Here is a 26,436-nt window from a genome sequence, read left to right on the forward strand (position 1 = left end):
GGTCTTTAAACTTTGTCTGATTTTCAAGTCATTTTCCACATCTTCCCACTGAACAGACCAGGGTGGATCAAGTTCTGGGTTCTCATACCTTGCTTCAAATTTCTGATGAGAGCTAATGTAATTTTAGTACATATGAGGGGGGAGTTCTCTTAACTTACATTTTTGTCCATGCTACACTTTGTGTGGGATCTTAGTTCCCCAACCAGGGGTTAAAACCCATGATCCTTGAAGAAGTGTGGTCTTAACTACTGGGCCCCTGGGGAAGTCCACTCTAACTTTCGACTGAACTGGCAGGATTCCGATGTGCCTTAGCATGTTTCCGGCTATAGCGTGAGGCTGAGAGGAGTTATCAGCCCGGAGTTCGAGCATGAGGTTGAAGGTGTTCCTTTGGCCCTGCCCTGCAGCTGCTGCTGGAGCACCTGGAGTGCCTGGTTTCGCGATATATTCCACCCGTCGGGATGACAGCAGGCAAGCGGCAGGCGCAGTCCCCAGCCGGCATGAGGAGTGAGGTGGAGGTGCTCAGGGCGCTGAAATTGCTCTTTGAACACCACAATGCCCTGGACGAGAAGGTACCAGCCATCTGGCCGTCCTGGATTTGTACACTTGCTGCCTTGTTAGGCGGATGATGCACATGTTTATGTAACTAGTTGACTTTTGAGCGTCTTGAATTCTTGTATATACATTTTTTTTCTGTAAGAATTCAGAGTTTTATATGGTTAAAAAGCGTTGCCTGCATACATGCTCAGTCGTGTCCGAATCTTTGCAACCCTGTGGACTGTAGCCCACCATGCTCCTCTCTTCATGGGGCTTCCCAGTCATAAATACTGGAGTGGGTGGCCATCTTCTACTCCAGGGAATCTTCCTGACCCAGGGATCGAACCTGCCCTCTCGCATTGGCAGGCGGATTCTTTACCACTGAGCCACCTGGGAAGCCCCCAGTTAAAAAGTATTAGTTGGCATGAATGTCTCAAGATTTATTATATTCTGTATATCAATTTGCAGTTAAAAACTGGGTAATAATTAATTTAGGAGAACATTTTGTTCTCTCAGACTTAGAATTTAAAGCTGTTAACAAGCAGATTCTCTTGACGTTAAGATCAATGAGAGACATTCAAGGTATTCTGTGACAGTATCCATGTATTAGGGTGAGTATACACTAAGAAGTGTACTAACGTATATACACACATCAACACACAGTGACTCGGCCCCTTTGATTTGAGTTGAGAGCGTGATTACGAGTAGCACTTGAAAGGTGTAGTTTGTTAGAAGAAGAATTAGGTGCCACACATAAAGAGGTAAGTTTGATCAGTCTTTGTGTAATTTCCGTGAAGGGTTTGTCATTTGAATCCTTTCATTTTAAAAAAGAATGAAGGCTGTAGTGGTGGGCATCAGATGTTATTTATCTTTCTGATTGAGGACCCGCCCACCAGGGTTATTTTAATGACTAGTAAACTAGACTTGTGGCTCAGAGTTGCAGGATCTCTTAAGTACCCCTTTGTCCAGTAGAAGACAAATTCTGACTCTAATCACCTGGTGGTATTCGGGATGGATAGCATCACCATGTATTTTCTTTTTATGTTGTGTTTTCAGTTTAGAGTTGAGTTTTCCAGGTGGAGTTGGGCTGTCTTTACTGATTTCTTTACTCTGATTCAATTTTTTTTGGTTTTAGCAGATGATTCTTTCAGAGGAGAATAACCAGGAAAAGATACTAACGGACAGGGTGCTTGATGTACATCATGAGCAAGAAAACATGCCAAGCGCCAATAGAAAGGCAAGTCCTTGGTCTCGCTCTCTGTCTGGTTCTCGTCTTACCATCCAGTCTGTGCGGGGCTGTTGGGACCTCTCACCGATGCACCATGTAGGTCTGAGTGGCCACGAGGGTCCTGTGAGCTCCCAGAGCGCAGAAGGCAGTTTTGACCTCACAGATTGCCCGGAAGTACTGTGTTCCCTCCCTCCCAAAACCAGGCTGTGTAAGGCTTCCTTTCCCCCTTAGAGACCCTCCGACGGCTCTCTAAGCCACAAGGAAGACGTGGTTAAGAAGATGGAGCTCCAGGAAATCATAGAGAGGCAGTTGCGGGAGCAGAGCCAGATGGAGGAGCGCCTGGCAGCCCTCTCTGCCCACGTGAAACATCTGGAGGAGGACCTGGACACGGCCAGGAAGGACCTCCTCAAGTCCAAGGACATAAACAGAAAACTCGAGCGAGACGTCCGCGAAGTGAGTGACTGCAGCTGTGTCTGTTGTCCTGAGGTGGAATGTGGGTTTCTTGTTCTCCCGGGGATCTCAGCCTTGGGATGGCTGCGTGAGTAAGAGCAGAGCACTGGAGAGACCACAACTGGCTGCCTCCCTGCCCCCGCATCGAGGTCTCTGGGGTAGAAGAGGCCTGGTCCAGGCGGTCCGTTGGCAGTGGACCAACATGAGGGCAGCCTTGACGCTGTGCCGCACCCTGGGTGTGGGCTCCTCATTTCCACAAGTTCTAGGGGGCCCACTGTGTTCCTTTTTTAAAAATTCATTCATCCATTCATTCATTTATTGGCGTATAGTTGCTTTACACTGCTGTGTCAATTTCTGCTGTACAGCAAAGTGAATCAGTCATCTATCTATTTATCTATCTATCTATTTACGTATCTGTCTCTCTTAGATTTCCTGCCCATTTGCTTCACCACAGAGCACTGAGCAGACTTCCCTGTGCTGTACACTAGGTCCTCACTCGTTGACTTTATGTGTAGTATCAGTGCTGTATATATGTCAACCCGAGTCTCCCAGTTCATCCCCGCCCCCCGCCCCCCGCTACTGCCTGTCGAATGTGTTCCTGATGATGCTGAAATTTGCTTCTGATTCACTCAGGCGAGTCTGGTGACACCTGTGGAGCCTGTTCTCTCGGAGAGATGGGAGCATGCTGTGTGGGCTCTGCTGAGGCAGCTTGCCTGGCCATCTTCTCGAGTTTTCTGAGGTTCCGCTCCTTGAAGGGATGTGTGACAGTGAAACCGGCGGTCAGACAAGTCGAGTGGTGTTTGCTCACCCTCAGATCCTCAGGCCCGAGCTGTGTAACCATGTGGAATCGTGATGTCTCTGGCGGTCATGTCTGCGGGTGTCCTGATTTATGAGAAACTCCCTAGCGGTCACTGTGAAAACAGAAAGTGCTGGGGACTCAGGCCTCTTCCTGTGAGCCTCGCCTCTCCTCTGTGCACAGACAGACAGCACCCACCCGGCCCACCCCTCCCCCGTGAGACCGTCTCAGAGAGAACCCCTCCAACATGTGGTACAGCAGGTGTACTTGTTTAGTAGCTTGGTGTGAGTAATTCTGTGTGAGAACTCAAAACAGAAATATTTGCACAGGTTTGCATAAGCTATTCACACTACTCTGGCAACAGGAGATTAGGTGGCAGAGTTTAATACGTATAGAATTCTAGAAAACGTGTTTTCAAGACCTTTCACTTTTAAAGTTAGGACTTTGCCCACATTGGTTACTTAGTGACCAGGGAGGGACCTGAAGTGGATTTTGAAGTGGCGCACAGGAGTTGCACCAGCAGCAAGTTCTGGTCCTGGTTTGAGCGTTTCATCCATGTGGTGTAACTCTGCTTTTGAAGAACTAGGCTTGAGAAGGCTGCTCCCAGTTGTGTACAATTTGACTTCTGTTTCCACTCGTTAATATTCTACTTTAATTCTGAGGAAATTGCATGAGACTTTTCCAACTTTCACTCGAGTTAACGAGCCTCAGAGCTCCCCATTGGATCTGTTGAAGGTCCCTCCTTGTTCTGGGTCAAGCCCGCCTGTATGGTATAGCAGACAGAGGTCCTGACTTCATGCCAGATACCTTCCCTCCTGGAATTCTTGCAATAACAGGGTAGTTTAGTACACTTTTCGTTTGCTGTTTGGGTTTATTATGTAGAAAAGAAGCTTGGTAAACCAAGTGGCTGGACAGAATGTTAAGACAGATGGGTGCCAATCGTGACCTTTGGGATAGGTGCATTTTTGCTCACGTCTGAGAAAACTGCCGTGTCTAGGACTTTTATTCTGAGGACGTTAACTTTATATTTGATTTGAAACTTAGGACGACATCAGTAATAAACTTGAAAATGAAATTGCAAATAAGGATTCTAGGCATCGACAGGTAATGGCTTTTATGAACTGTGTCTGACTTTTATAGTAGTGAATTACTGAGGAAGGAAGGTAAAGATCTTTTCATGTGACTCCCACATTGGAAATCAAGTCCCAGTGTAAAGTTCTTATGACCCAAAAATACTGTGTTCAAAAGTGTGGATGTACATCATGGTAAATCAGCTGTACTGGAAGGAAATACATTTTTAAAAAATTGTGGGTGACTGCAACTTACATGTTTGAATTATTTGGGACTCGGTTTAACCATTTTGTGGAATTCCATTCCTGACTCTTGTTTTACTTGAAGGTGAATCTGTTGGCTTGTTAGAGTTGTTACCGAAAGAGTAGAGAGCAGTAGGGAGCTTCATGGCAGCTGGCTGCCTGTTGGGAACTGGGGTCACTGTGACAAAAGGCAGGGTTAGAGCTCCGGTCTGATTAGGGTTTGTACTTCCTGTGGTGTGGTGAGCCTTACTCGCTCCTGTTCCCGAGTGGTCTCAGATAATCAGGACTTAACCAGGAAAACCAAATCTGGCTTCTCCAAAACAAAGTGAGTCAGTCTGGTGTGTGCCAAAGTGTATCATTGTCCCCACCACAAAAATAAAATACTAGAAAGCCATTGAAAAGTATGATGGGGAATGCTAATTAAAAGCATCACCATATACAAAATAATGGCTGTAAAAGGCAGATCAGAAAATACTATGTACCATATGCTATTGTTTTCTGCGGGTTTTAAAGCATAGCATATTGTTTGTGTACGTACATAGAGGAATACGCACACAGAAAAAGTAAGAAAGCTGCTTAGAAACAAATGCTAACCTCTCAGGAACCTGAGCTTATAGATAGTTTAATTTTTTTCTTTTTTAAAAAAGAATCTGTCTAAATGTTCTACATTGAAAGTTTTTCAGAGTAAGAAGATCTGTTAAAAGAATAATCGTGCATTTACAAATACTAGTTGACTGGCATTTCACCAGGCATGCTCTTATCAGGTCTGTATTTCAGAGGAGATGAAAGCCATATTTTGGCTTACACGCCCGTAGCCATCTGCGGTCGGTAGGGTTCTCTCTAAATGATGATTCTGCTGATGTTTTAAGAAGGGTCTGTAGTGAACCCTTCTTCCCTTAACTTGTCAATAAGAATGAATAAGATTCTACAGATCTTCTTTAATATAGAAGAACTTTCTTTTTTTTTTAAAGATGTCCTTGGGGAATGTTTAGGAAAAGCAAATACTCTGGCAGGAGGCGTTCTGCTCACTGAGACCAAGCCCAGGAACACTGAGAGAAAATATACCCTGAGGGAGCTTCCGAAACAGAATGAATCCACTAGACACGTGCATTTAGGTTTTGTCTCAGCTTACTTAAAGCGACAGTGGCTACACCTCTCGGCCTGTGTTGATCCTCTGCTCTCCCTTTGTAGACAGAGGATAAGAACCGCAGGTTGCAGGAGCGCCTGGAGCTGGTAGAGAAGCTGCAGCAGAGACTGCGGAGGGCAGAGACGCTGCCCGAGGTGGAGGCGGAGCAGGCGCAGAGGGTGGCCTCGCTCTCCAAGGTGCTGCTCTGGGTCCCTGGGGGGCGGGCACAGGGAGGGCCTGTTCCCCTGCTCTCCCACCGCGCCCCTGCCCGTGCTGCTCAGTCCACACAGGAGCACAGATGTGGGGGTCGTGCTGCCCGTCTGAGATGGGAGCGCTCCCTGAGTGTCAGGCACGCCCCACTTCTGCGTCATCCCTACGTTAATTTCCCTCCAGTTTTGTTCCGAGTTCTGTGTGTCCCTAGGACGCTTCAGCTCCGAGTCACTGCTGCTCAGAGTTCAGTCAGCCACTCAAAGCCTAGCAGGATAGAGACCTAGAAAAATCCCATTCTCGTTTAAGAGATGGCCAAAATAGCTCTGTGATGAACACAGTTTTAAGCTGTTATCCATACACTTGTTAAAGAAGTCCCAGCAGGGCACGTGCAGACCCGAGGCCCCACTCCCCACTCACCGTCCCCAGGAGCCCGCGGGTGAGAGGCCATGTCCTTGGGATGTGGCGCTGCTGGGGGCACCGACCCCATTGCCAGCCAGCCAGCCACCCTGTCCTTCTGACGGGAAAGGTGTTGCCCTGCGCTGCCAGTGGGCACTGGCTGAACATAGAGAGTCGGGCCGGGTCTGTGCTGACTCGGCTGTCGGAAGCCTTGCCAGGAGCTCAGTGAGCGCCAAGGGGCCATCACGTCGCGGGAGGCCGCCGGTGTCCGGTGCTCACAGACCCTCCCAGAGCAGGGTCACTAACAGCCGCCAGGGGGCACCCTTCTGCCTGTGATCTTCCTCTCCAGGCTTGGTTTCTCCTCTCCCCTGGCATCTCTGCTGTCCATCCCCAGTCGGCCTTGTAGTCCGACCTTTTGTCTTCCGGAAGCTCTACCACTCAGGAGGCTAAACGGTTCGAACTTCCTTCCCAGCTTAGGAAGGTAGAACGTGTGCCTCGGGTTTGCCGCTGTCTGCTGCCCACGCGGGCTCACCACAGGCAGTCCGAGGAGGGAGCGCAGCGGCCGTGGGTGTGGGGCCTGGGGCACGGGGAGCACGTCTTCTCTCACGAGCTGGTCACCAACATCCTCCGTGAGCCATGTGTCACACACGAAGCCGCGCAGGCTGTGTGAGCAGGCATGCGGGTGTGCCCCCGGCGAACCCAGGGCCCGTGGTTCGCACAGAGCATGGCCCGCTTGCCGCCCCTGCGATCACAGCCCGCATGCTGTCAGGACAAGGTTGTTGTGAGTGGAGCTGACGCTGTTCTTGGCCGATAGGAGAGAGAGACACAGCAGCATCGAGGATAGGCTGCGCCAGATGGAGGCCCAACTGGAGGCAAAGAACAAGGAGCTGCAGCGGGTGCCTGTGCTGACAGGGAGGCGGCGTCTGGGCAGGAGACGTGGCTTGGGCGGGGGCCAGCACTGCCTTTCTCCACCACTCCCGTCTCTGGCATCGAGTGTGTGCCTGTGTGGCCCCATCTGCTGATCCGGGCACCCACCTCCTTGGGAGCAGGGCCAGAGGTGGTCGCCCATAGGCAGTGGGTAGGAGCCAGGGCTTCCCCACATTCAAAGAGGCTGCTTGTTGCTCTGACCAGCCAGTCCGGGGAGCTGCTTGGGATACAGGTGGACCTCCCAACTGCCCCTCAGACAAACCTAGGGGTGCCAGCCCGGGGCCCATGAAACTGAAGGCACGGCACCCAGGTGTGGAGCCTGCTTGCCTCGGACGTGGCGCTGGAGTCCCATATGCCAAACCGCTGGTCCAGATACGGTGTGTGTGTAGGATGGCTGCCTCTAGACAGGAGAACCGCAGTTGCCCTGCAACAGAAGGCACATCAGGAAAGGGTGTTGGTGGAGGCTCACATCACCGAGTCCTGAGAGAGGTTTCCTGGAAAGGTTGGCCACACGGCAATACAGACCATCCAGGAAATGGAGTGGGGATCCCAGGTCCAGCCTCACGTGTCAGTACTATCCCCACCATACCTGTGTTCTTGGGCCTGGACTGCAGAGCCTCACAGGCGGACTTCCTGGGGGCAGTGGTTCTGACTCCCATCGTGAGACCCGCGGTGAGGCGCCCTCCCCGCTTAGGCAGAGAGCTCAATATCTCCCGATCAGGTGTGCACTTCTTACTTTCATAACTGCTGCTCAGAGGCTGTTGAGATCGAGATGCTGTTTATGACTAGACTAAGCCAATTCAAAGTCAACTTTTGTTTTGCTTTAAAAATCTTTGAATGCCGATGCCTTATTGTGGAAGCTGTGACAGGTTTTGTTTCCTTGGGCTCAAAAATCACTGCAGACGGTGACTGCAGCCATGAGATTAAAAAATGTTTGCTCCTTGGAAAGCTATGACAAACATAGACAGCATATTGAAAAGTAAGAGACATCACTTTGCCGACAAACCATATACTCAAACCATATATGACAAATCATATACTCAAAACTATGGTTTTTCCGGTAGCAACGTATGGGTGTGAGAGTTGGACCATAAAGAAGGCTGAGCACTGAGGAATTGATACTTTCGAATTGTGTTGCTGGAGAAGACTCTGCTTTAACAGAAAATAAACTTTTTAAATGTATTACGATGGAGAATTGCAAACATGCACAAAAGTGGATGGAGTAGTATAATAAATACCCATGACCCGTCCCGTCAATTAGTCTCAGCAATTTCTCATACAGAGCCAATCTCAAATAGATCATTCTTTTGTCTTCTCTCCATTTTTTTAAATACAGTAGGTCCTAAAACAGCTTTTTAAACCTTGAAATTGATGCTCATCTTATAAAACACAGACTTGGCAACTTTGTTATTGCATTTAAAATTTGCTTGAGGTAATTATTTCCAGTTTTTTAATATGAATTTTCATATTGGAAAAGACCCTGATGCTGGGAAAGATTGAAGTCAGGAAGAGAGTGGATGACAGAGGATGAGATGGTTGGACGGCATCACCAATTCAGTGGACATGAGTTTGAGCAGATGCTTAGCAGAAGTCGAGTTCCATTTTCCTTATGGCTAATCCACTGCTATAACACGTATAGCACTTCTGGTTTTGAACACTGAATGTGTTTGCATTATAGGTGGATTTAGAGTGTGTGGCTGTTGTGTGTGGTTCAGAATTCTGAGTAGTCCTTTCAGGGATCACCCAAAAGCTCAGACAAAGCGTGAGCCATTCACGTGGACTGTGCTGTGCATCAGAAAGATAATACGAGCCACCTACACAATCTAAAATTTCCTAAAAACCAACGGGCTACTCGACGTCCTTCTTTCACCACGAGTCTTGAAATCCTCTGTGTGATTTCCACATCGGGCTTTGCACCAGCCTGTCTCACGTGCTCAGGGGCTGCACGAGGTGAGTGACTGCCGTGGCCGACAGCACAGAGCTTCCAGGTTGAGTTGAGTGACTCACAAACTTGGCCCGTTTGACTTGTTTTACCCCATGAGCAAGTGAAGTGGGCTGTAGAGGAATGAATGTGAGGAATGCAGGTGAGCTCCATGGAGACAGTTTAAAGCAGTGAGAGGAGGGAGGGCAATAGAGTGAGTCGTGTCCCCCTGACCCGAAACCCCCGCCTGAAGTCTAGCTTCTCTCTACAGACTTCATCGTTGTTAATGGCTTGCCATGTTTCCTCCAGAGAAACCTTTTCTACACCTGAGATGGAACTTCCTCTTCAGTATGGTTTATAAGGGTTAACATTGTTCTGAGTGTTTCTATTTGCTAGGGATTCTTAGAGAACATTTTCTCAGAATTAAAATGTTCGGAGTGGATACCTACTGATGTAACCTGTTCTGCACATTTTGGTGCAAGTCACTTTACATCCAAAAAGCAAGCGGTGCAGGCTGTGTCATTTGCTGTTTTGTAGGACCAGCTGACTCTAAACCTGGAAACCCTGAGAGCCGAAGTGGACCAGACGAGACTGCGAGGGGCTCCCTTCCACCACAGGTAGGCTGCTCCCCCGGGCAGCTCCCCTCAGTGCTGTCGAGTGTGACAAGGGCCTGTCTGGTGTGTGGACAGTATGACTGGGTGTTGCTCATGGTCGCACCTCAAGGAGCCTGTAGCTTCGTGGACAGCGAGAGGGAAGAGACAAGCATCGTTCCTTAGGGTCAAACTTGGTACCACGGAGTGGTCGTCACAGGATTGACAACACTCAAAACCACACGCAGAGGTTTGGAAGTAGGGGGCCGACCAGTTGATATTTGGGCGTATTCATTTGAGGGGCCTGACGGACTGTGACACTGATGTTTCTGAAGAGTCGCAGAAGGTTAATGACCTGTAGTCTTTTGACTGCGGTGGGAGGAATCACCTGGCTTGTGAATGAGGAGAGCAGATTACTGAGCATCCTGATTTTTTCTTCCTCGTTGTTATAGGGACGGTAATTCTTATTAAGTATTTAAATGTTTCTTTGGCTTCTTCACAGAAAATGGTCACAAGTGAGAGATAAACTTTAGCAAAGGTTATTAAGTGCTTACTGGTGCCATTCATTCATCTGTAGGAAATGGACTACTGCTTGAATCCTGACTTAGGAGACAGTTTGGAGCCCATACGCATATTTCTGTGTTTGTGTGCTTAGGGGATCCTCACAGTCCAGAGCCCCCACCCAGCCTTCTTCTAGAGAAAAGGAGATGTCATTTGAGACAAAGGCAGAGCCAGAAACTGGTCCTGTGTCTGAAACCATGGTGGGTGGAGTTCAAGGAGAGCACGTGCCCTGCAGAACAGGACTTGGTGGCAGAGCTCCTCCAGGGTGAGGGGCTGGGGCTGTCAGAGGTGGGGAACCCCTGCTCCCGGGGTGGACGAGGTGAGTGTGAGGAGGACTGCGTAGACAGTGGAGGAAGAGGAGGTGGACACGGCCTCCTCCTCTTGGGGGTTTTTGGGTAACGACACAATTGGGGGCTTCAGATGGAGAAGCCTGGGGCCTGGTCACCAGTCCTGTGTGTGTCAGTGAGAGTGAGAGACGAGAAGAGGAAGCAGCCGCGGGGCAGGAGGAGCCGCTGTGCTCTGAAGACAGTGGGCCACAGCGGCTGGTGCGAGGGAGGGGTGTCTCCAGGAGGCAGCTCTGGAGGGGTCACAGCAGTGACTTAGCAGCACAGGTGGGGCCTCAGAGTGGGGCTTGTGGGCAGTGTGGGCTGGGTGGGGGGCACTGTGCTGCCTCAGGAGGGAGGGAGTGGGGACTGAAAACTGGCTCACAGGCAGGGCAGGCATGGCGTATTTGGTGGGACCTCCCAGAGGAATTGGTCACCTTGTCTCTGAGACCTTCTCCCGGAGGAAAGAGCTTCCGGTGAGGAGGGGGAGAGAGATGGAGGCTGCACCCCGTGAGGGGACTGGGAGGTGATGGTTGGGGGTGGACCCAACCCGGAGGCCTCTGGCCCTCAGAGGACCCTCGAAGGTCCCCAGTCCACAGCGGGACTGTGTCGTACCCCCCACTCAGTTCCCAAGTGTGCTCTAGCCCGAGGCCCTTGGGTGGAAGTGGAGCAGAGAAGGGAACAGTTCTGTCAGGAGAGAGGGGAGATGGGAGGGAAGACAGGTGTGGCTCCGGGAGATTCCAGACTTCCATCTCCTGTGCAGCACAGTGTTCGCAAAACCGTCGAGCAGAGCAGCGTGTGACCCCGAGCAGGCTGAGCTGGTGGTTGGCCCTGGCCACTCTGCAGACGTATGGGGTGTCCTGTCCTCGGAGGAAGGCCCTGTCTCCTGGGTTTAGGGAATCCTGCACATGGAGGCACCACCCTCGTCCCAGAGACAAGACTGAGCAGAGCCCGGGCGGTCCTGCAGTGCAGGCGGCTTACAGTCAAGGCAGAGCTGCCCTGCCTCCCAGCAGGCCCCTGCTGAGTGAGCTCCTGGCACCTGCAGCCCCAGGCCTTAGTGCTCAGGGCCTGAGCATCTGTGCTGGGCCTTGTTCAGCCCAGAGTCCAGTGACACGCTCACCTCTGCTTTAATGGGAGACACCAGTGGTGCTCAGCTCCGAGCTGTGGGTCCGAGACTTTTCTGCTGCGGGTTGTCTGAGGCACCTTTAAAAACACTGAGAGCGGTGCAGACAGTGTTCCAGGCAGACCGGTGATTGTGATCCACAGACTTCCCGTGGGAGAGGGAGGTCAGAGCAGGTGTGGGCCAAAGGGGAGGTGGGGTGCCAAGGGGAAAGCAGAGCAGGTGCACGCCCTGCCCTGGGACCTGAGAGCGGGCTCCAGGGGGACCCTGGACGCCCCAACCCCAGACAGCCGATCCTGTCCTAGTCAGCTCCACACCCTCGCGTCAGCACTGCCTTCCCCACATACGGGAGTTTTCCAGCTGCTGGGGATGAGCCCTGAGTGTCTGCGGAGCAGCGGGCGGCCTGTTGCTATTGGAGCCAGGAGGGCAGTGCCCTCCCGGGGGCCCTTTTGCTGTGAAATTGCCGATCTTCCAAATGGACAGGCTCTGGCTCGTCTGACAGAGTGAGCTCTCTTTTCTTCTAACAGCACTCTTCTTCCCCGTGTGTTTCAGCCGACCCCACTTGGGCAGCGCCCCGGACCTCAGGTTCCCTGTGGCGGACCGGCCGGCAGACTCCTTGGGCAACGGGGCGGTGCTGCGGTGCCCCCAGAAAGGCCGGCTGTCAGCGCTGCACGATGAGCCATCTGAGGCAAGGACCCCGCCGCCCCCTTCCCGTCCCTGGTGGGCACCTTGTGAGGCACCTGCCCCCTCACACCGTGGTCCTGAGGTGGGTTTGGAACAAAGCGCTGATAGATTGCTTTACGTCTCCCCATTTTCCTTTTTCTGGCTAAGAGTTTACTTTGAAGGCATGCTTTTTTTCCTTAACCAATTTTGATTATTTGTGGCCTACTGTGAGGCCCAGCATGGTACTAATTAGCACAGTTTTGAAATCGTCCTACGAGTAAATGGATACACATATCCATCAGCTTATAGTGAGAAGAATTCTCATTGGGAGTTTAAGTGCCTTTATGTTTTCGCCTCATTCATGCCGTGTATTTGTTCATACATGTCTGTGTTTTGAGCTTCCACATTCAGTGAGCAGTTAGTTTGGGCCAGACATGGTCAGAAGTAGGACCCCAGCAGTGAATTAAAAACCGTGTGTGTCCTTTATCCACTGCTACGTAACGAATCATTGCAAAGCTTAGTGACTTCCCAGGGAGCAGCTCACAGTCCCCAGTGCCTGTACATTGTAGCAGGCGGGCCTGGTTCAGGGCCTCCTGAGGGCAAGGGAAGGCCCCCCAGGGCTGGATGGCAGGCTTTCAGACTCACCTGGCTGCTGGGGACAGGCCGAGGTCCCTGCCGTGTGGCTTTCCCATGGCCTGGCTTTCCTCGGAACACCCTCTGAGAGCGAGAGTGTGGGGTTTAGCCCGGGGACTTTCACACCCTGGTCTCAAGGCCGCACACCTTCACTTCTGTTTGCGAGAGTGAGCTGCGAAGTCCTGCCTCGCTCAGGGGCTGAGCAGGAGTTGCCCCTTCTGCCTCTTGAAGGGAGGAGGATGGAAGAATTTGTGGACCCCTTTTTAAACCCGCGCAGCCTGCTGAACAGTAATGAGCAGGGAAAGGAGACCAGAGTGCCTGAGTTGTCCAAGGAGGAGGGGATGATCGTGTGTAAACAGGGTGGCCAGTGAGGTGACACCAGGAGGGTGACCTTGAACCAGAGACCCAGAGGCAGGAAGAGAAGTAGCCACTCGGAGATAGAAAAAGGGTCATGTCAACCAGCGGGGACAAGGGAGAGAGCAGGCCACATCAGGGAGGAGCCTGGGCTCAGGCCTGAGCAACTCGAGGCCAGAGCCTGTTTCCTGATGTGAGGAGGGCTGCCGGGGCGGGGAGCTAAGAGCTGGGCCTCAGCCCTGTTGAGGTGGACGAGCCCATTGGGTGTCCCGGGGACGTGTCAGGAGAACAGCTGAGTGTTCCGGCCTGCATCCGGGAGAGAACTCATTCAGCTCAGGGTGGACTTGTGGTCGTGGGCATACAGATGGCATTTAAAGGCACGAGCACAGTAAAGTCACCAGGCGGGTGCCGGTGGAGAGAGATGGGGTGCAAGGGTAGGGCTGTGGGGCATCCTGCATTCCAAGGTTGAGAAGGGGCGCAAGGGACTGAGGAATAACCGCAGGGAGGGCAGGGCCTGGAGCCCAGGGAGAGACATGCTGGGGGCGGGGGGTGGCGTGGGGGAGGGCAAGGAAAGGAAGGGGCTTGGTAACACGGGTTACTCGAGCCCCCGGGGAATTGCCCTGCAGGGCGGGGCTCACCGCCTGCTGGCAGAGAAGTGGAGACCTGGCGGGGAGGGGGACCGTAGAGGCCACTCCCAAGGAGCTTTCAGAGACCCGCAGTGGGCGCTGCAGGGAGCCCTGGAGGAGGAATCTGCTGGTTCCCCTTGTGCGATTGGAAGGCGAGAGAAGGGAGAGGACATGCCGACCGGGCTGATGGGGGTGAACCCATAGGCAGCTGGTTACCTGGAGCAGAGGAGGAATGATGGCAGGCGGTCCTGGAGCCAGCGAATGGGGTAGCCGAGCCCTGGGGCGGGGTCGTGATGAAGACAGGAGGCTAGGGCACTGGACACAGGGGCAGGGAGCCAGCAAGCCAGCACCTCGAGGCTGCCCCTCAGGTCCTTTGAGGTCCTGTCTGGGAAAGAAGGCAGGACCTGGGCGACAGTGTGGCAGGGGGGACGTTTTCCGAGAGAAGGGTGTGAGGTGTGAGAGTGGGAGGGCGGCACGGGGCCCCGCTGGCAGTATCCCATGTGTCTCTGACGACAGAGCCACCCGTGCAGGGCGAGGAGCCATCCCCCAGAACAGCCCGAGGGCCTGTGTCCCGAGAGGAGAGCCGCGGAGGGGCTGGCCCTCCCGTCTCCTGGCTGCCCCTGCTTGCGCCTCTCTGTGGGTGTTCAGATCAGCCTGGGAAACGGAGGACTGGGAGCCTGCGAGGACGGCACACTCTGGTGAACTGGTACCAGTGATGACCGCTGATAGGGACCCAGCGGCTGCCGAGCTGAAGGGTTCTTTTTTCTTATTTTCCTCCAGCCTGGCTGATGGAGGCATGGATGTATTTTTGTAATTTTCAGTTTCTGTCTCTGACTCCATCAGCCCACCCTTGTGAATAACCTCATAGGATTGCCTGCCGTCCACGCTGAGACCTGAGTGTCACCAGGCCATCTAGGAACTGGATTCTTCCCCTGCCTGTTTCTTGAGTCCTGTTCGCTTAAGAGATGGCAGAGTCTCATGAGCATGGCCCATTTATCCAGAGTCAGGGCTTCCATGTAAAATTGGGTACAGTTCCTGATAGACTTGAGCTGCCCTGAATGTCGCTGATGAGACGTGGTCCTCTCGTGCCCAGGTGCAGACCCCAAAGGAGCAGGACTGGGAGCGCACGCAGCAAGCCAGCATGCTGGCCGACGTGGCCCAGGCCTTTGAGAGTGACGAGGGCATGTCTGACGACGAGGGCGACAGGGTCGCCCTCCTCAGCTCTACCACTCAGCTGTCGCCCGGCAGGCAGGCTGATGCCAAGACTCTGACCGTGATGATGCAGGAGCAGCTGGACGCCATCAACGAAGAGATCCGGTGGGTGATCCTGAACTCAGCTCCCCAGAAACTCGGTTTCTCTGAGGAGCTGTCTTCTCCTAGGGACGTCTGAGTGTTCCATAGTAAGAAACCTGACCTCAGGTCTGCTTCAAGAATTTTCAGTTTTGAGATGGCCCTTGATTACAGAGCTCGGTCAGCCAGGGCATTCTGTCCGTGGTGTGGTGTCAGCACTCTGTGGGGGCGGGGGGGGGGCGTTGTGGGGTGTCCCCCCTCAGCTCTGAGCCCCAAGGTGAGTGAGGTACCGAGGCGGTGTCCCCTGCGGCCCGTGGACCCTCCTGTGTCCCTCAGAGCCCCCCATGTTCTGGTGAAAAGCCACCTGGTGAAAGCTGGGGTTTTGCGCTTGGCAAATTCCCACTCAGATCTGCATTTTCCTTTTTAACTTAATGCAGTGTGAAGATTGGCTTGTTGTAAGACAGTGGTCCAAGGACGTGTGTTTGAGTTTTTCTCATCTCATCAGTATATTTAAGATGTTTTCTTTAGACACCGTCTTGGCAGTTATAACAATTTTCAAAGCAGGATAGAATCCAAAGGCCTGCCTCGTGGTGAGCGGGGAGCCTTGGGTCTGGGTGCAGCCAGGTGGCTGGGGGCCCCGAGGCCTGCCTGGTGCCACACCCACACAGCTATGCCCGTGTCCCGAGTCCATGTTCAGAGTGGCCGCAGGCCGGTGACCCTGCACAGGACCAGGCAGAGCTGCTGCTCAGACTGTTCTCATCACGTCACCCCAGGCCGAGGTGCCCGTTCGTGTCGGCCGAGCGGGATGCTCCGGGGGAAAGGCAGGGGGTGAACGGGAAAACCAGCAAACACAGGTGGTGTCGCCTGCCCATTTGACGCCAAGACAGACAGCTTTGTGGGCCGTGTTTGAGCACAGACGAGTTCAGAAAGATGGTCTTTCCATGTCCCTGCAAGAAGTATGGAACGGTTATATATTAATATTTTTATTTTTACAGCAAGTTGTCGGGTAAATGTGATTTTTCCTTATGCGACAAGTTGACTTGATGTAAATGGTCAATTCTGTCCATCAACTTGTTATCAACAGTGAAAAACTTTCCAGATGTATGAGTAGAAGTGAAGCTGGAGAGTTTACTTCCTGTAGGAATCTTGTATTTTAATTTGAAAGTCATTTTATTTGCATAATCGTGTATTTAAACTGCTATATAAAAACATCCACCACACATTAGGGGAGAAGAGCAGAAACTGTGAATTCTAGGTTAATGCAGCACATTGACATGAATCCAGGAACTCACACAAAGCTGGTGGAGAACCTCATCAAGTGACGCGTTTGTATATATACAACCTTAAAAAAAAATAAAAAATAAAAGATCAACTCAGCACTTCATCTGGTCTGGAGACTTGTGTTTAGAAACTGCAGCTTGTTTGTGAATTGCTGTTTTGATTATACAGAGTTCCTGATTCCCAGTGGAAAAGACTTGAGGCACTGACGTGCATCTCTGCCCTGAGAGCAGGGGAGGTAAGGGTTGTCAACTGGAGGTATCTCTTCACAGGAAAGAGAGTTGCCACCAGGGCCCCTTCAGAATGTTAGAGTAAATAAGTGAAATCAAGCGTGAATGATCAGGGCCAGCTTGTAAGACTCAACGCTAAGTTATTCTAAGTTTGAGAATATTCAAAAGAGGAAACGTAGAACCTTTTGGCTGAGATGTTCATTGAGCAACTGTTTCTGGAATTTGCTAATCATGACACAGAATGCCAGCCCAAATTTATTGTCCAGATAGGTTCCTCTGCTGACAAAGGCAGGTGACGTATTTTATTCTATTTTAGGTTGATCGAAGAAGAGAAGGAGAACATGGAGCAGCGGGCCAAGGAGAATGAGAGCAGGGAGGGCAGGGGGAGCTTAGGCAGCCTCCGTCGTTTTAAATCAGTGAGTTCCCTCAACCTGCTTCCCACCTCCTCGCATGCTGGCTCCTGCCCGCCCCTGCCCAAGCCCAGAACGAGGCAGCACAGCCTGGCGCAGGAGGGAGACCAGCTGGGCATCATGACTCTGGTATGTGTCTGCCTCCTCCCTGCCGCATCCCTCCCCCAGCACGCTGTTTTTTGTTTGTTTTTTGTTTTTTCTCTTTATACCCAGAAGAAAATCAGGTACATTTGCTACGCTCAGAGGTCTAAAAGTTTTTAAACCGCCTAGTCTTTAATCATTCCACAATGGCACAGCGACAAATTAGTCTTGATATTTGGACCACTACTTAGCACGTCATCATGAACTCAGCCAGAGCCTGCCTCTGTAACGTTGGGCCTGGCCTGTGCTGGGCACAGCAGCTGCAGGGAAGTTTCTGTTCTCAGGGAGCAGACAGCTTCGTGAAAGTAGCCATAGGCAGCTCTCATGGCATGGGAAAGCCGTACAGCACATTCTCCATTGGGGATGCCTGGCTGCAGGGTGCAGGGCATGCAGTGGGAACAAAACCAAGAATCTACACTGGTCTGCTTGCTGATGGACCTGGCCACGCGCTCAGTCCAGCTCTGCGTGTGAAACCAGGTTAAAAGCCCAGGGCCCCAGGGCCCCAGGGAAGACGTTGGGCTGCCTCAGTTTTCTGAGTCTAAAACTGGGATGACGACCTAGGGCTTTTGGTGACAGAGTGTGCGGCTCTAAAGCACATGTTCCAGCTTTCTTGCGTGTTTAGCTTAGGTGTTGTGAGTGCATTGCTGTTTACCCCATGAAATCACGTGTACAACATTCTGCTTTGTAACTGGACTTGTATTGTCTCTTTTTTCTGTTACCACCCATTTCATGTTAGCTGCATTGTTAGTCAGCTTATAATTAAATTAACCGTGAATCATTTTAGCGGCCTGTGAAGTGGTAACCAGTCCATTTTGTGGTCTTTTGACACTGTTTTTATATTTGGCATCATTGGCTAATTAGTTGATATTTAAAATTCTTTGATGATTTCTCTGTGGTTTCATGCTTGATTTCTTTCCAAATATTTGGAAAAGAACAGTTCTGTATGTTTTCCTTGCTGTTGGAGTTCTCTGACAGTGTGTCTGCTTTCATCATTGGTTTTGATTCCCTCTCTCATCCTGTTGTCTGCTTAGTCATCATGAATCCAGATCCCCCCCAGCCCCTGAGGCTGTAGTTTACCCATCCATCTCCCGTCCCCCGTCCCCTCACTTGCTCTGGTCATAGCCGTTCTGTGGTCCACAGCGTGTGTCCCCTTAGTCGGGTTTGTGCTTTGTCTTCATGTCTCATTAAATGGTGTTTTTCCCCCATAGCAGTAAGTTGAATTGGTGTATCACTGTGCAGTTACAGGAGAAGGCAGTGGCAACCCACTCCAGTACTCTTGCCTGGAAAATCCCATGGACAGAGGAACCTGGTAGGCTGCAGTCCATGGAGTCGCACAGAGTCGGACACGACTGAAGGGACTTAGCAGCAGCAGCACGCAGTTATAAGCATAATATATGTAGATGGATCCTAAACTACATATCATGTGTAATTCATAAATGAGATTGTGCTTACATGAAGAAATGATCCTCTTAAGTGTAGAATTAATGGACTTTTAGATATGCAGATGACATCACCCTTAAGGCAGAAAGTGAGAGGAACTAGAAAGCCTCTTGATGAAAGTGAAAGAGGAGAGTGAAAAAGTTGGCTTAAAGCTCACCATTCAGAAAACTAAGATCATGGTATCTGGTCCCATCACTTCATAGGAAATAGATGGGGAAACAGTGTCAGACTTTATTTTTTGGGGCTCCAAAATCACTGCAGATGGTGACTGCAGCCATGAAATTAAAAGGCGCTTACTCCTTGGAAGCAAAGTTATGACCAACATAGATAGCGTATTCAAAAGCAGAGACATTACTTTGCCACCAAAGGTCCATCTAGTCAAGGCTATGGTTTTTCCAGTTCTCATGTATGGATATGAAAGTTGGACTGTGAAGAAAGCTGAGCATCAAAGAATTGATGCTTTTGAGCTGTGCTGTTGGAGAAGACTCTTGAAAGTGAGTCCCTTGGACTGCAAGGAGGTCCAACCAGTCCATTCTAAAGGAGATCGGTCCTGGGTGTTCATTGGAAGGACTGATGCTAAAGCTGAAACTCCAGCACTTTGGCCACCTCAAGTGAAGAGTTGACGCATTGGAAAAGACTCTCATGCTGGGAGGAATTGGGGGAAGGAGGAGAAGGGGACGACAGAGGATGAGATGGCTGGATGGCATCACCAACTCAATGGACATGAGTTTGGGTGAACTCCAAGAGTTGGTGATGGACAGGGGGTCCTGGCATGCTGTGATTCATGGGGTCACAAAGAGTCGGACACGACTGAGCAACTGAACTGAACTGAACTGAACTGACACAATATCCTTTCTGTGTTGGTGCTTGTATTTAAGGCTGTAAAATTCATCAGCTTTTGCACAGTTAATGTCTCTATTAGACTCGTTAAAAAAGTATCTTCTATGGTTAATAAAATGTAAAGACTGCACCTGCTATTATGCTAGCTTTCATTCTTCCATATTTTCACAGGGAACTTGGTTTAATGAATTTATTGTGAGAAGTTTTAAATCAAATTCTGTGTCAGGATTTTACATTAATGTCCAATAGGTGGTTAGATTTGTTCAGTGTTAAAATAGATATTATGGTAACTTCCTCATCAGTTAAATTACTAATTTAAAATATAACATGTTTTTGATTAAGAGAAACTAACTTATAGAGAAATTTGGCTGAGAATAGACACCTGTTAAGGCCCTTTGTTGTACAGAATGCTGTGCTTTAATAAATCATGATGTTGTAATAGAATGGTATCTTCTTGAGTAATAATTTATAGTGTTTCTCTAGTAAATCTTGAATAGCTTATTTAACTTCTGTGGTCAAAAAAAATGTTCTGCTTCCAGTCACATGTTCTGTAAATCTTCATGTCACTTACATGTTTGCCATCATTTTTGCTTTACTGTATTTGCCTCTACGGATTCTTGAAATTTTAGCTTCAAAGTCGCAATGAATCTGGTTTCTCTTCATTTCTTTGCATGCATCTATCAGCCTAGTGATTTAAGGAAGCAGCGTCGAAAGGTAAACTGTTTACTAATTTAGCAGGCCTTTGTTTCTCTGTGAAGTATTGAAGAGTCCTTATCGTGTAACGTGAATGATCACTGTGTGGTTATGTCCTGGTGAATAATTGATGTTTTAATGGAAGTAATGAAACTCACCCACCACTTAAAATGTGCTGATGGTTCTGTTGGAAATAGGTCATTCGTTGGGACAGTTGTAACAGTTTGCCTTTCTCCCACTTGTTTGCCTTCTGATCATCTCATGCTTGTTTATAATAGACATAGTATTATTTATTATTTTTAAAAGTTTCTATACTTATGTTTTTGGCCATGCTGCACAGCTTATGGGATCTTAGTTCCCCAAGCAGGGATCAGACCAGTGTCCCGGCAGTGAAAGTGCCAAGTCTTAACCTCTGGACCACCATGGAATTTCCGCTTAGTGTTTTCTTATAAGAAATGACTGAATCAGAGCCATAGATGTTAGATTTGCGGGAAGCCAATTTAATGATGGTGGGTAGCAGTGTGCAGGAGACTCTGTGTGCCGGGCACGTGCTTTCCGAGTCTGTCACCTCAGCCCCAGGTGAGATCCAGATTGCTGCTATCCCCATTCAGCAGACATAGACACTGAGGCTTAGCGAGGCCGGGCACCCTGCCCAGGCTCTCACACCCAGCAGCATGGTGCAGACTGGTCTGATCAGAGCCTGGACACTTAAACGTGGTGCCATCCAGCCACCTTTCCTCCAGAGGCTCTCGTGTCCATCACGGCATCCCTGATGGAGGGAGCATCAGGAGGGAGCTCTCTGCCTCTCCCCTCGGGTCACTTGGATGAGCCCCTGTTGTTGGAGTCCAGTGCCCCAAGGGCTGGCCTTCCTTGTCCCTCTCCTGCTCCCAGCCTGCTGACCAAGCACTCCTGGGCCTTCCCGCAGGACTGGGGTGGCTGTGCTCCAGTTCAGGCAGCTCAGTGCACGGGAGCCCTTCTGCTGAGCACAGCAGACCAGTGCCGTCCCCCTGGGGTTGGTGACCTGGGTGTGCTGCTCGCCTGCTCTGTGGCCTGCTTTGCCCTCCTGTTCAGCGAGGACACGGCACTGCCCTTCCTAGCCACATGTTGCACCAGTGGGGCAGCTCCCATCCTGGGGGAGGGCACCAGGCACAGACCCAGAGGCCTTCCTCACGAGGAGGCCCGGGGAAAGGTGCTGGCCTGGGCCCTGACTCTGAGGCAGGTGTTTGTCTCCACTGAGTCCATAGTCAACCCAGGTGTGTCACTTCCCTGCTCTTTTCGTTGCTGTTTTCTGATTTTTATAAATGCTTATTTTAACTTGAATTTGAGATTGATCCCTGTTCAGTTCCATGTGGATAATTTCTAGCCTTTGTAGCCTTCTGTTGTCTGAGGGTTCTTGTTAGAGCTCAGGGGAGGGAGCCCAGTTTATCCAGCTGCTCTTAAATGAGTTCAGCTGTATTTTGCACTAAGTTACTTTGTTGTCACCAAGCTCCTGTGGGCCTGCACGGGATCAGTATTCTTTACAGAATCCCACCAAAGAGGCACAGGTTAGTTGGTCAAAACAACGCATTCATTGTTTATAACAATACATGCCATGCATGTTTCCTAAAACCTCCCCTGGTTTAACCACACACCGAAATGTATCAGTGAGACCTGTTTGGACCCTGCAGGGTTAATCTGTTCCCAAACTGTCTTTCCTTTCCTCACACCCAGGACCAGCGGAAACGCTGGGAGTGCAAGAGAGATCATCATCTTCTTCTTCTTCTTTTTTTTTTTTTTTTAATTAGTTTATTTTTTAACTGAAAGATAATTGCTTTACAGAATTTTCTTTTCTGTCAAACCTCAACATGAATCAGCCATAGGTACCCATATATCTCCTCCCTTTTGAACCTCCCACCGCTCTAGGGTGATACAAGATCATCTCTTAGTGAAGACCTGGGGGTGCCTTATGGAAACCACTGTGAGCGAATGACACTCGAACTGCGTGTAAGTACTTCAGTGGGTAGTCCCCAGTCTGTATGTTACCGAGACATACGATCCAGGCACATGGTGTTCGCGTGGAGGGGTTAGGTACCTTTTCTGTGTTTCTCTTGTTGTCATGGGTTCCAGTAACCTGCATCATCACTACAAATGATCTTGGATGGTGGCACAAGCTGTGTCTTTTTCTCCTTCAAACAGAAAGGTCTGGACGGCTTTGCTGAGAGGTTTTGTACTCTAGCTGTGGTGCTTCTGAGCAGCATCTGGCGATGAGCACAGTCCTTTCATCAGGGCAGTTCATGCCTTGCAGGATTCACGGTGCCAGCATCGCTCTGCTGTCCTGCCCTGCAGGGCCATCTGGTCGCTGGATTCCAGGGAGGGCCGAGGCCGGCTGCAGGGAGGCTCCCATCCGGGGTCTCTGCACTCAGTCAGATGCTCTCGCTGCCCCATAGCCCCACTTTTTTTGAACAAGACAGTCCTTTAAGATGGCATTAAGCTATAACAAGGGTTTTTTTGTACTTGGGGGAAAGCATAGCTAATAGATCTTCAAATAAGTTTCTGGTTATAATGTAAAGCCTGTGTGATTGCCTTTTTCAGAACAGTCTATTGTTAGCCAATTTGACACTTACCTCACTCCCTCAGCTGCCAGCTATACGGGAAGAGGTAGGAGATGACAAGACCGCCATCAAATGTGAAACCTCGACCCTCGCCTGGCCACGGTCCCTTCGGCTGGGCCGCCTGCGCACGGGGGCGCTGCGCACAGCCACCCATGAGGACCTCGGGGACGCCCACAAGTAAGTGACCTGTGTGTGCATCGTCAGTTTCAGGAGCCCTGCACCTCTTGTCTTGAAAGAGTTGTAAGGATGATTTTAAAGGAATACCACTGAGTTCGGTGCCTGTGTTTAGTGGTGAACTTCAGGTGCTGGGGAAGAAGAGCTCAGTGACCTCAGTGATTTTAGAAAACGTCCATCTCTACAGATTGACTCCTGTGGGAGCTTTCTTCCTGCTCTGGGTAGAGGGCACGTTCCTGACGGTGACGGCCCCGTGCCTCTCGGGTTCGCTCTTGAGGGTCCCTCCCTTTTCTGCAGGGGTCTCCTCTCAGGAGACCCTGTCCCCTCCTGTGACTGACAGTGTCCTCATTCAGACCACCACTTGCTGAGCTCCCGTCCTGAGCCAGGCAGCACTCGATGGGGGGCACGTGTGGTCACCTGACCAGCAGCCCTGCACGGTGACCGTCGCTCTCCTGCCACGGCCGGGGACAGTTACCCTGTGGGAGGTGGGGGGAACTACCCAGAGCAGAGGAGCTCGTCTTCTCCTGGAGCATCGTCACCTGCCGAGCAGCGACCCTAAGGGAGGGTCAGAGCGCCCTCTGCACCAGCTGGCCTGGAGTCAAGCCCTCCTCTCGGGAGAGCTCGAGGCAGAGAATCTCAGCTTCCCGGTGCGGTTGTCTTATGCCGGGGGCCTGCATTGCTCGTGTGGAGTGTGGTTGGTGAAGGAGACTCCAACTGTCAGCTGCGAGGTTGAGGCGCGGGTGTTGCTGGGTGCCCGTTTCTATCAGTAGCTCTTGTGGAGGGGTGTGTGTGTGCACAAGGGTGCCAGTTAAAGGTCATTTTCTCTCCCCGAAGCTCCACAGGCTCTCAGGACAGCCCCGGGAATAACCCCAGCAGCAGCACCAGCAGCCAGGGCTCGCTGCACAAAGCCCCAAAGAAGAAGGGCATCAAGTCCTCCATCAGCCGCTTGTTTCGCAAGAAAGAAAATGGCCGGCCTGAACACCCCAGCAAGGAGGCGTTAGGAGCAGGTGGGTGCTTCACCGTTCAGAGGGAGGAGGGCCTGCAGGCATCTCCCTTCTGTGTCTCCCCTGTCATCCCCATGAGGCTCCTGTCAATCACGCTGGGTGTCCTCCTGGGAGCAGGAGTGGAGGAGGCGTCTGTCTTCTCAATGGGTCTGAGATGATCGGCTGAGTTAATGAGTGGATGGTTGGATGGATGGATGAATTAAGAGTGGATGGATGGATTGATTAGTGAGTGGTGGATGGATGAACAGATGGCTGGCTGGATGGGTGGATGAACGGAGCATGGAATGAATAAAGCAGATGATTGTACTCCAGTGCTAGAAACATATTCTACGAAATTGAGTAGGAGCTGGGCGATGATTGTTTCATCCTAACAGTGACATGTGTTTGGAAACGGCCTAAGTGCTCCTCAGTGAGGGGTGAAGTACAATCTGTGGACACCCCACAAGGAACAGCCCGCCCTCCTTCCTGCCACCTTCCCCATCCCCAGGAGCTCATCAGAGGTTCTGCTCATGCCCCCCACCCCACCCCACAGCCACACAGGTCCTCCTGGGGTCCCCTCATCACACAGGGTTATCATCAGGCCCCCATATCACTCAGCTTCCTCTCCTTGAGGACAGCGTATGTTCCTGCCTCTTCAGCCACAAATGTGTTGAGTCTCGTTTGTGCTGGGTGTGGGATTTACAGGGGTAAGTAAAGCAGATGTGGTCTGGAGCACAGTTAAGTGACAAGAGAGAAAAAGGAGCAGATTATTAAATGCTATCCCTATTAGTAGTAAATACAATGCTGAGATAGATGGTGCATTGATTATGTACCAGATGCCGTGTGTGCCCCTTACCAAGCAGGTGCTGCCCCCTCCCGATTTACAGAGGAGGACACAGTGACAGTCACGTGGTTAGGGAGCGGTTAGGGCAGGTTCACACCCACCCAGTGGGACCAGACACTTTGCCGAGCCCCAGCCACCTCTCTCATGGATGAAACAGGAATGAGATGGCTCTATGGCATGATGATTCAATGGACATGAGTTGGAGCAAACTCCAGGAGATAGTGAAGGACAGGAAAGCCTGGAGTGCTGCAATCCAAGGAGTGACAAGAGTCGGACACAACTGAGCGACTGAACTAAAACCTGAGTGTGTGCTAACCTGTTTCAGTCGTGTCTGACTCTGCGACCCCAGGAACTGTAGCCCACTAGCTCCTCTGTCCATGGGATTCTCCAGGCAAGAAGACTGGAGTGGGTTGCCATGCTCTCTTCCAGGGCATCTTCTCAACCCAGGGATTGAACCCACATCTCTCATTATCTATTGCATTGGCAGGCAGGATCTTTACCCCTAGCGCCACCTGGAAAGCCCCAGTGAATGCTGACAACTAGAAATGCAGAAAAGAAGGGCTGCTCCTAAGTTAAACTGGAAGAGCAGCAAGCACAGGTTGTAAAGAGGAAAACACACGATGAGCGACAACAGCGCCAACAGAAACAAGGGATGCGTTCACCCACAGAAAGAAAGTGTCTGTGCCATTCGGAAGAGGAGCCCGCCAGCCGTTGGAGGGACAGTTGGAACCAGAATGAAAACCGAGGACATGGTCAGCAGTGCCCACCACACGGCCTGGGTGGCGTGGTGTCACTCACCAGGCTTCCTGTATCCCCAGAGCTGCTGGCAGTAACATCTCTGAGTGCCAGGCCGGGCAGCGTCCCCGAGTGAGCTAAGGCATCACTGCTCTCCTTCCAGTGCTGCTCCGGGGCCCTCTGTAGGTGGCCACCCTCATCCCCTGCCCTGCCACTTGCTGGGGCCCGGCTGTCCCCCTGGAATCCTTTCAGCCCTTGAGCTCGGGTGTTCCCAGCCCTCTGCCACACCGGACTGGGACGCAACTCAGGACTTGGGCTTGAGATATCAAGGAGACCGTGAATCTGGAAGGACACCACCCTGGGGCCTGTGAGAGAGCAGGAGAGCAAAGCCCCTACGGGGAGGAAGCAGAGCTGGGGGAACGTGCCCACAGCCTCCACTGCCTCCTGCACAAGTGCCTTTTCTTTGTCTCTCCTTGACCTGAAACAAAGCCCAGCTGCTGCTGCTCCGCAGGTGATTCCTAAAGATGCACCTCCTGCCAGAGCTATTGTCCTGCTGCTCTGGGGCTGCCTGAGTGTGCTCAGGAGTATCAGACAAGTAGGGCTGCCACACCTCATACTGGAGGTGGGGGGCCTGATACTGGGGAAGGGTTGGAGGTGGGGGGAGGGTTTGAGGGTCGGGGAGGGCCTGATGCTGGCCTAGGGCCGTGACGCTGGACTGGGGTCTGATGCTGGACTACAGTCTGATGCTGGACTACGGTCTGATGCTGGGGGAGGACCTGATGCTGGACTAGGGTGCGTCATTTGGATCCCCGTCAAGGTTGCCCTCGGACACCCCACCTGTGACCAATGGCGAGCCTCGACACCTGCATTTTGTTCCCACCCTCGGCCCGCTGCCCACACCTCAGCAGCAGAGGGGCCCTGTCCCCGCAGATGCTGAAGTGATGGAGCCTCTTGTCTCCGGAGCCAAGGGCATGAACACACCGTCGGTCGTCCTCTAGGGACACCTATGCTTCCGC

At 51.4% G+C, this 26,436-nt stretch overlaps 1 protein-coding gene and 1 pseudogene across 3 annotated transcripts; one reads left to right on the top strand and one right to left on the bottom strand.

Moving 5' to 3' along the window:
- The window catches only part of LOC139179805 (liprin-alpha-1-like), a 4,949-nt pseudogene extending 4,634 nt beyond the window's left edge, over positions 1-315 (bottom strand).
- On the top strand, positions 267-26,065 carry LOC139179659 (liprin-alpha-1-like). Of its 3 annotated transcripts, none has more exons than XM_070779301.1 (12): positions 267-569; positions 1,670-1,771; positions 1,994-2,215; positions 5,513-5,644; positions 9,439-9,518; positions 12,048-12,261; positions 14,865-15,088; positions 16,886-17,108; positions 21,996-22,076; positions 22,710-22,861; positions 23,693-23,865; positions 25,173-26,065. In XM_070779301.1, exons 1-12 carry the CDS (start codon positions 459-461, stop codon positions 25,226-25,228), a joined length of 1,770 nt encoding a protein of 589 aa, XP_070635402.1. In that variant the 5' UTR covers positions 267-458; the 3' UTR covers positions 25,229-26,065. The 3 variants fall into 3 exon arrangements, with proteins under 3 accessions (XP_070635402.1, XP_070635403.1, XP_070635404.1); XM_070779302.1 differs by having other exon boundaries at positions 1,673-1,771; XM_070779303.1 differs by lacking the exon at positions 5,513-5,644.
- Positions 26,066-26,436: the final 371 nt, after the last annotated feature.

This window comes from Bos indicus, chromosome 25 (genome assembly GCF_029378745.1).
Source record: "Bos indicus isolate NIAB-ARS_2022 breed Sahiwal x Tharparkar chromosome 25, NIAB-ARS_B.indTharparkar_mat_pri_1.0, whole genome shotgun sequence".
Classification (NCBI taxonomy): Eukaryota; Metazoa; Chordata; class Mammalia; order Artiodactyla; family Bovidae; genus Bos; species Bos indicus.

Excerpts from the sequence above, each read along its gene's own strand:
- LOC139179659 (XM_070779301.1), top strand. The coding sequence starts at position 459 with ATGACAGCAGGCAAGCGGCAGGCGCAGTCCCCAGCCGGCATGAGGAGT. Across the intron at positions 22,077-22,709 it reads GAATGACACTCGAACTGCGT|CTGCCAGCTATACGGGAAGA; the intron begins GTAAGTACTTCA and ends TCACTCCCTCAG. Across the intron at positions 23,866-25,172 it reads CAAGGAGGCGTTAGGAGCAG|GCAGGATCTTTACCCCTAGC; the intron begins GTGGGTGCTTCA and ends TTGCATTGGCAG.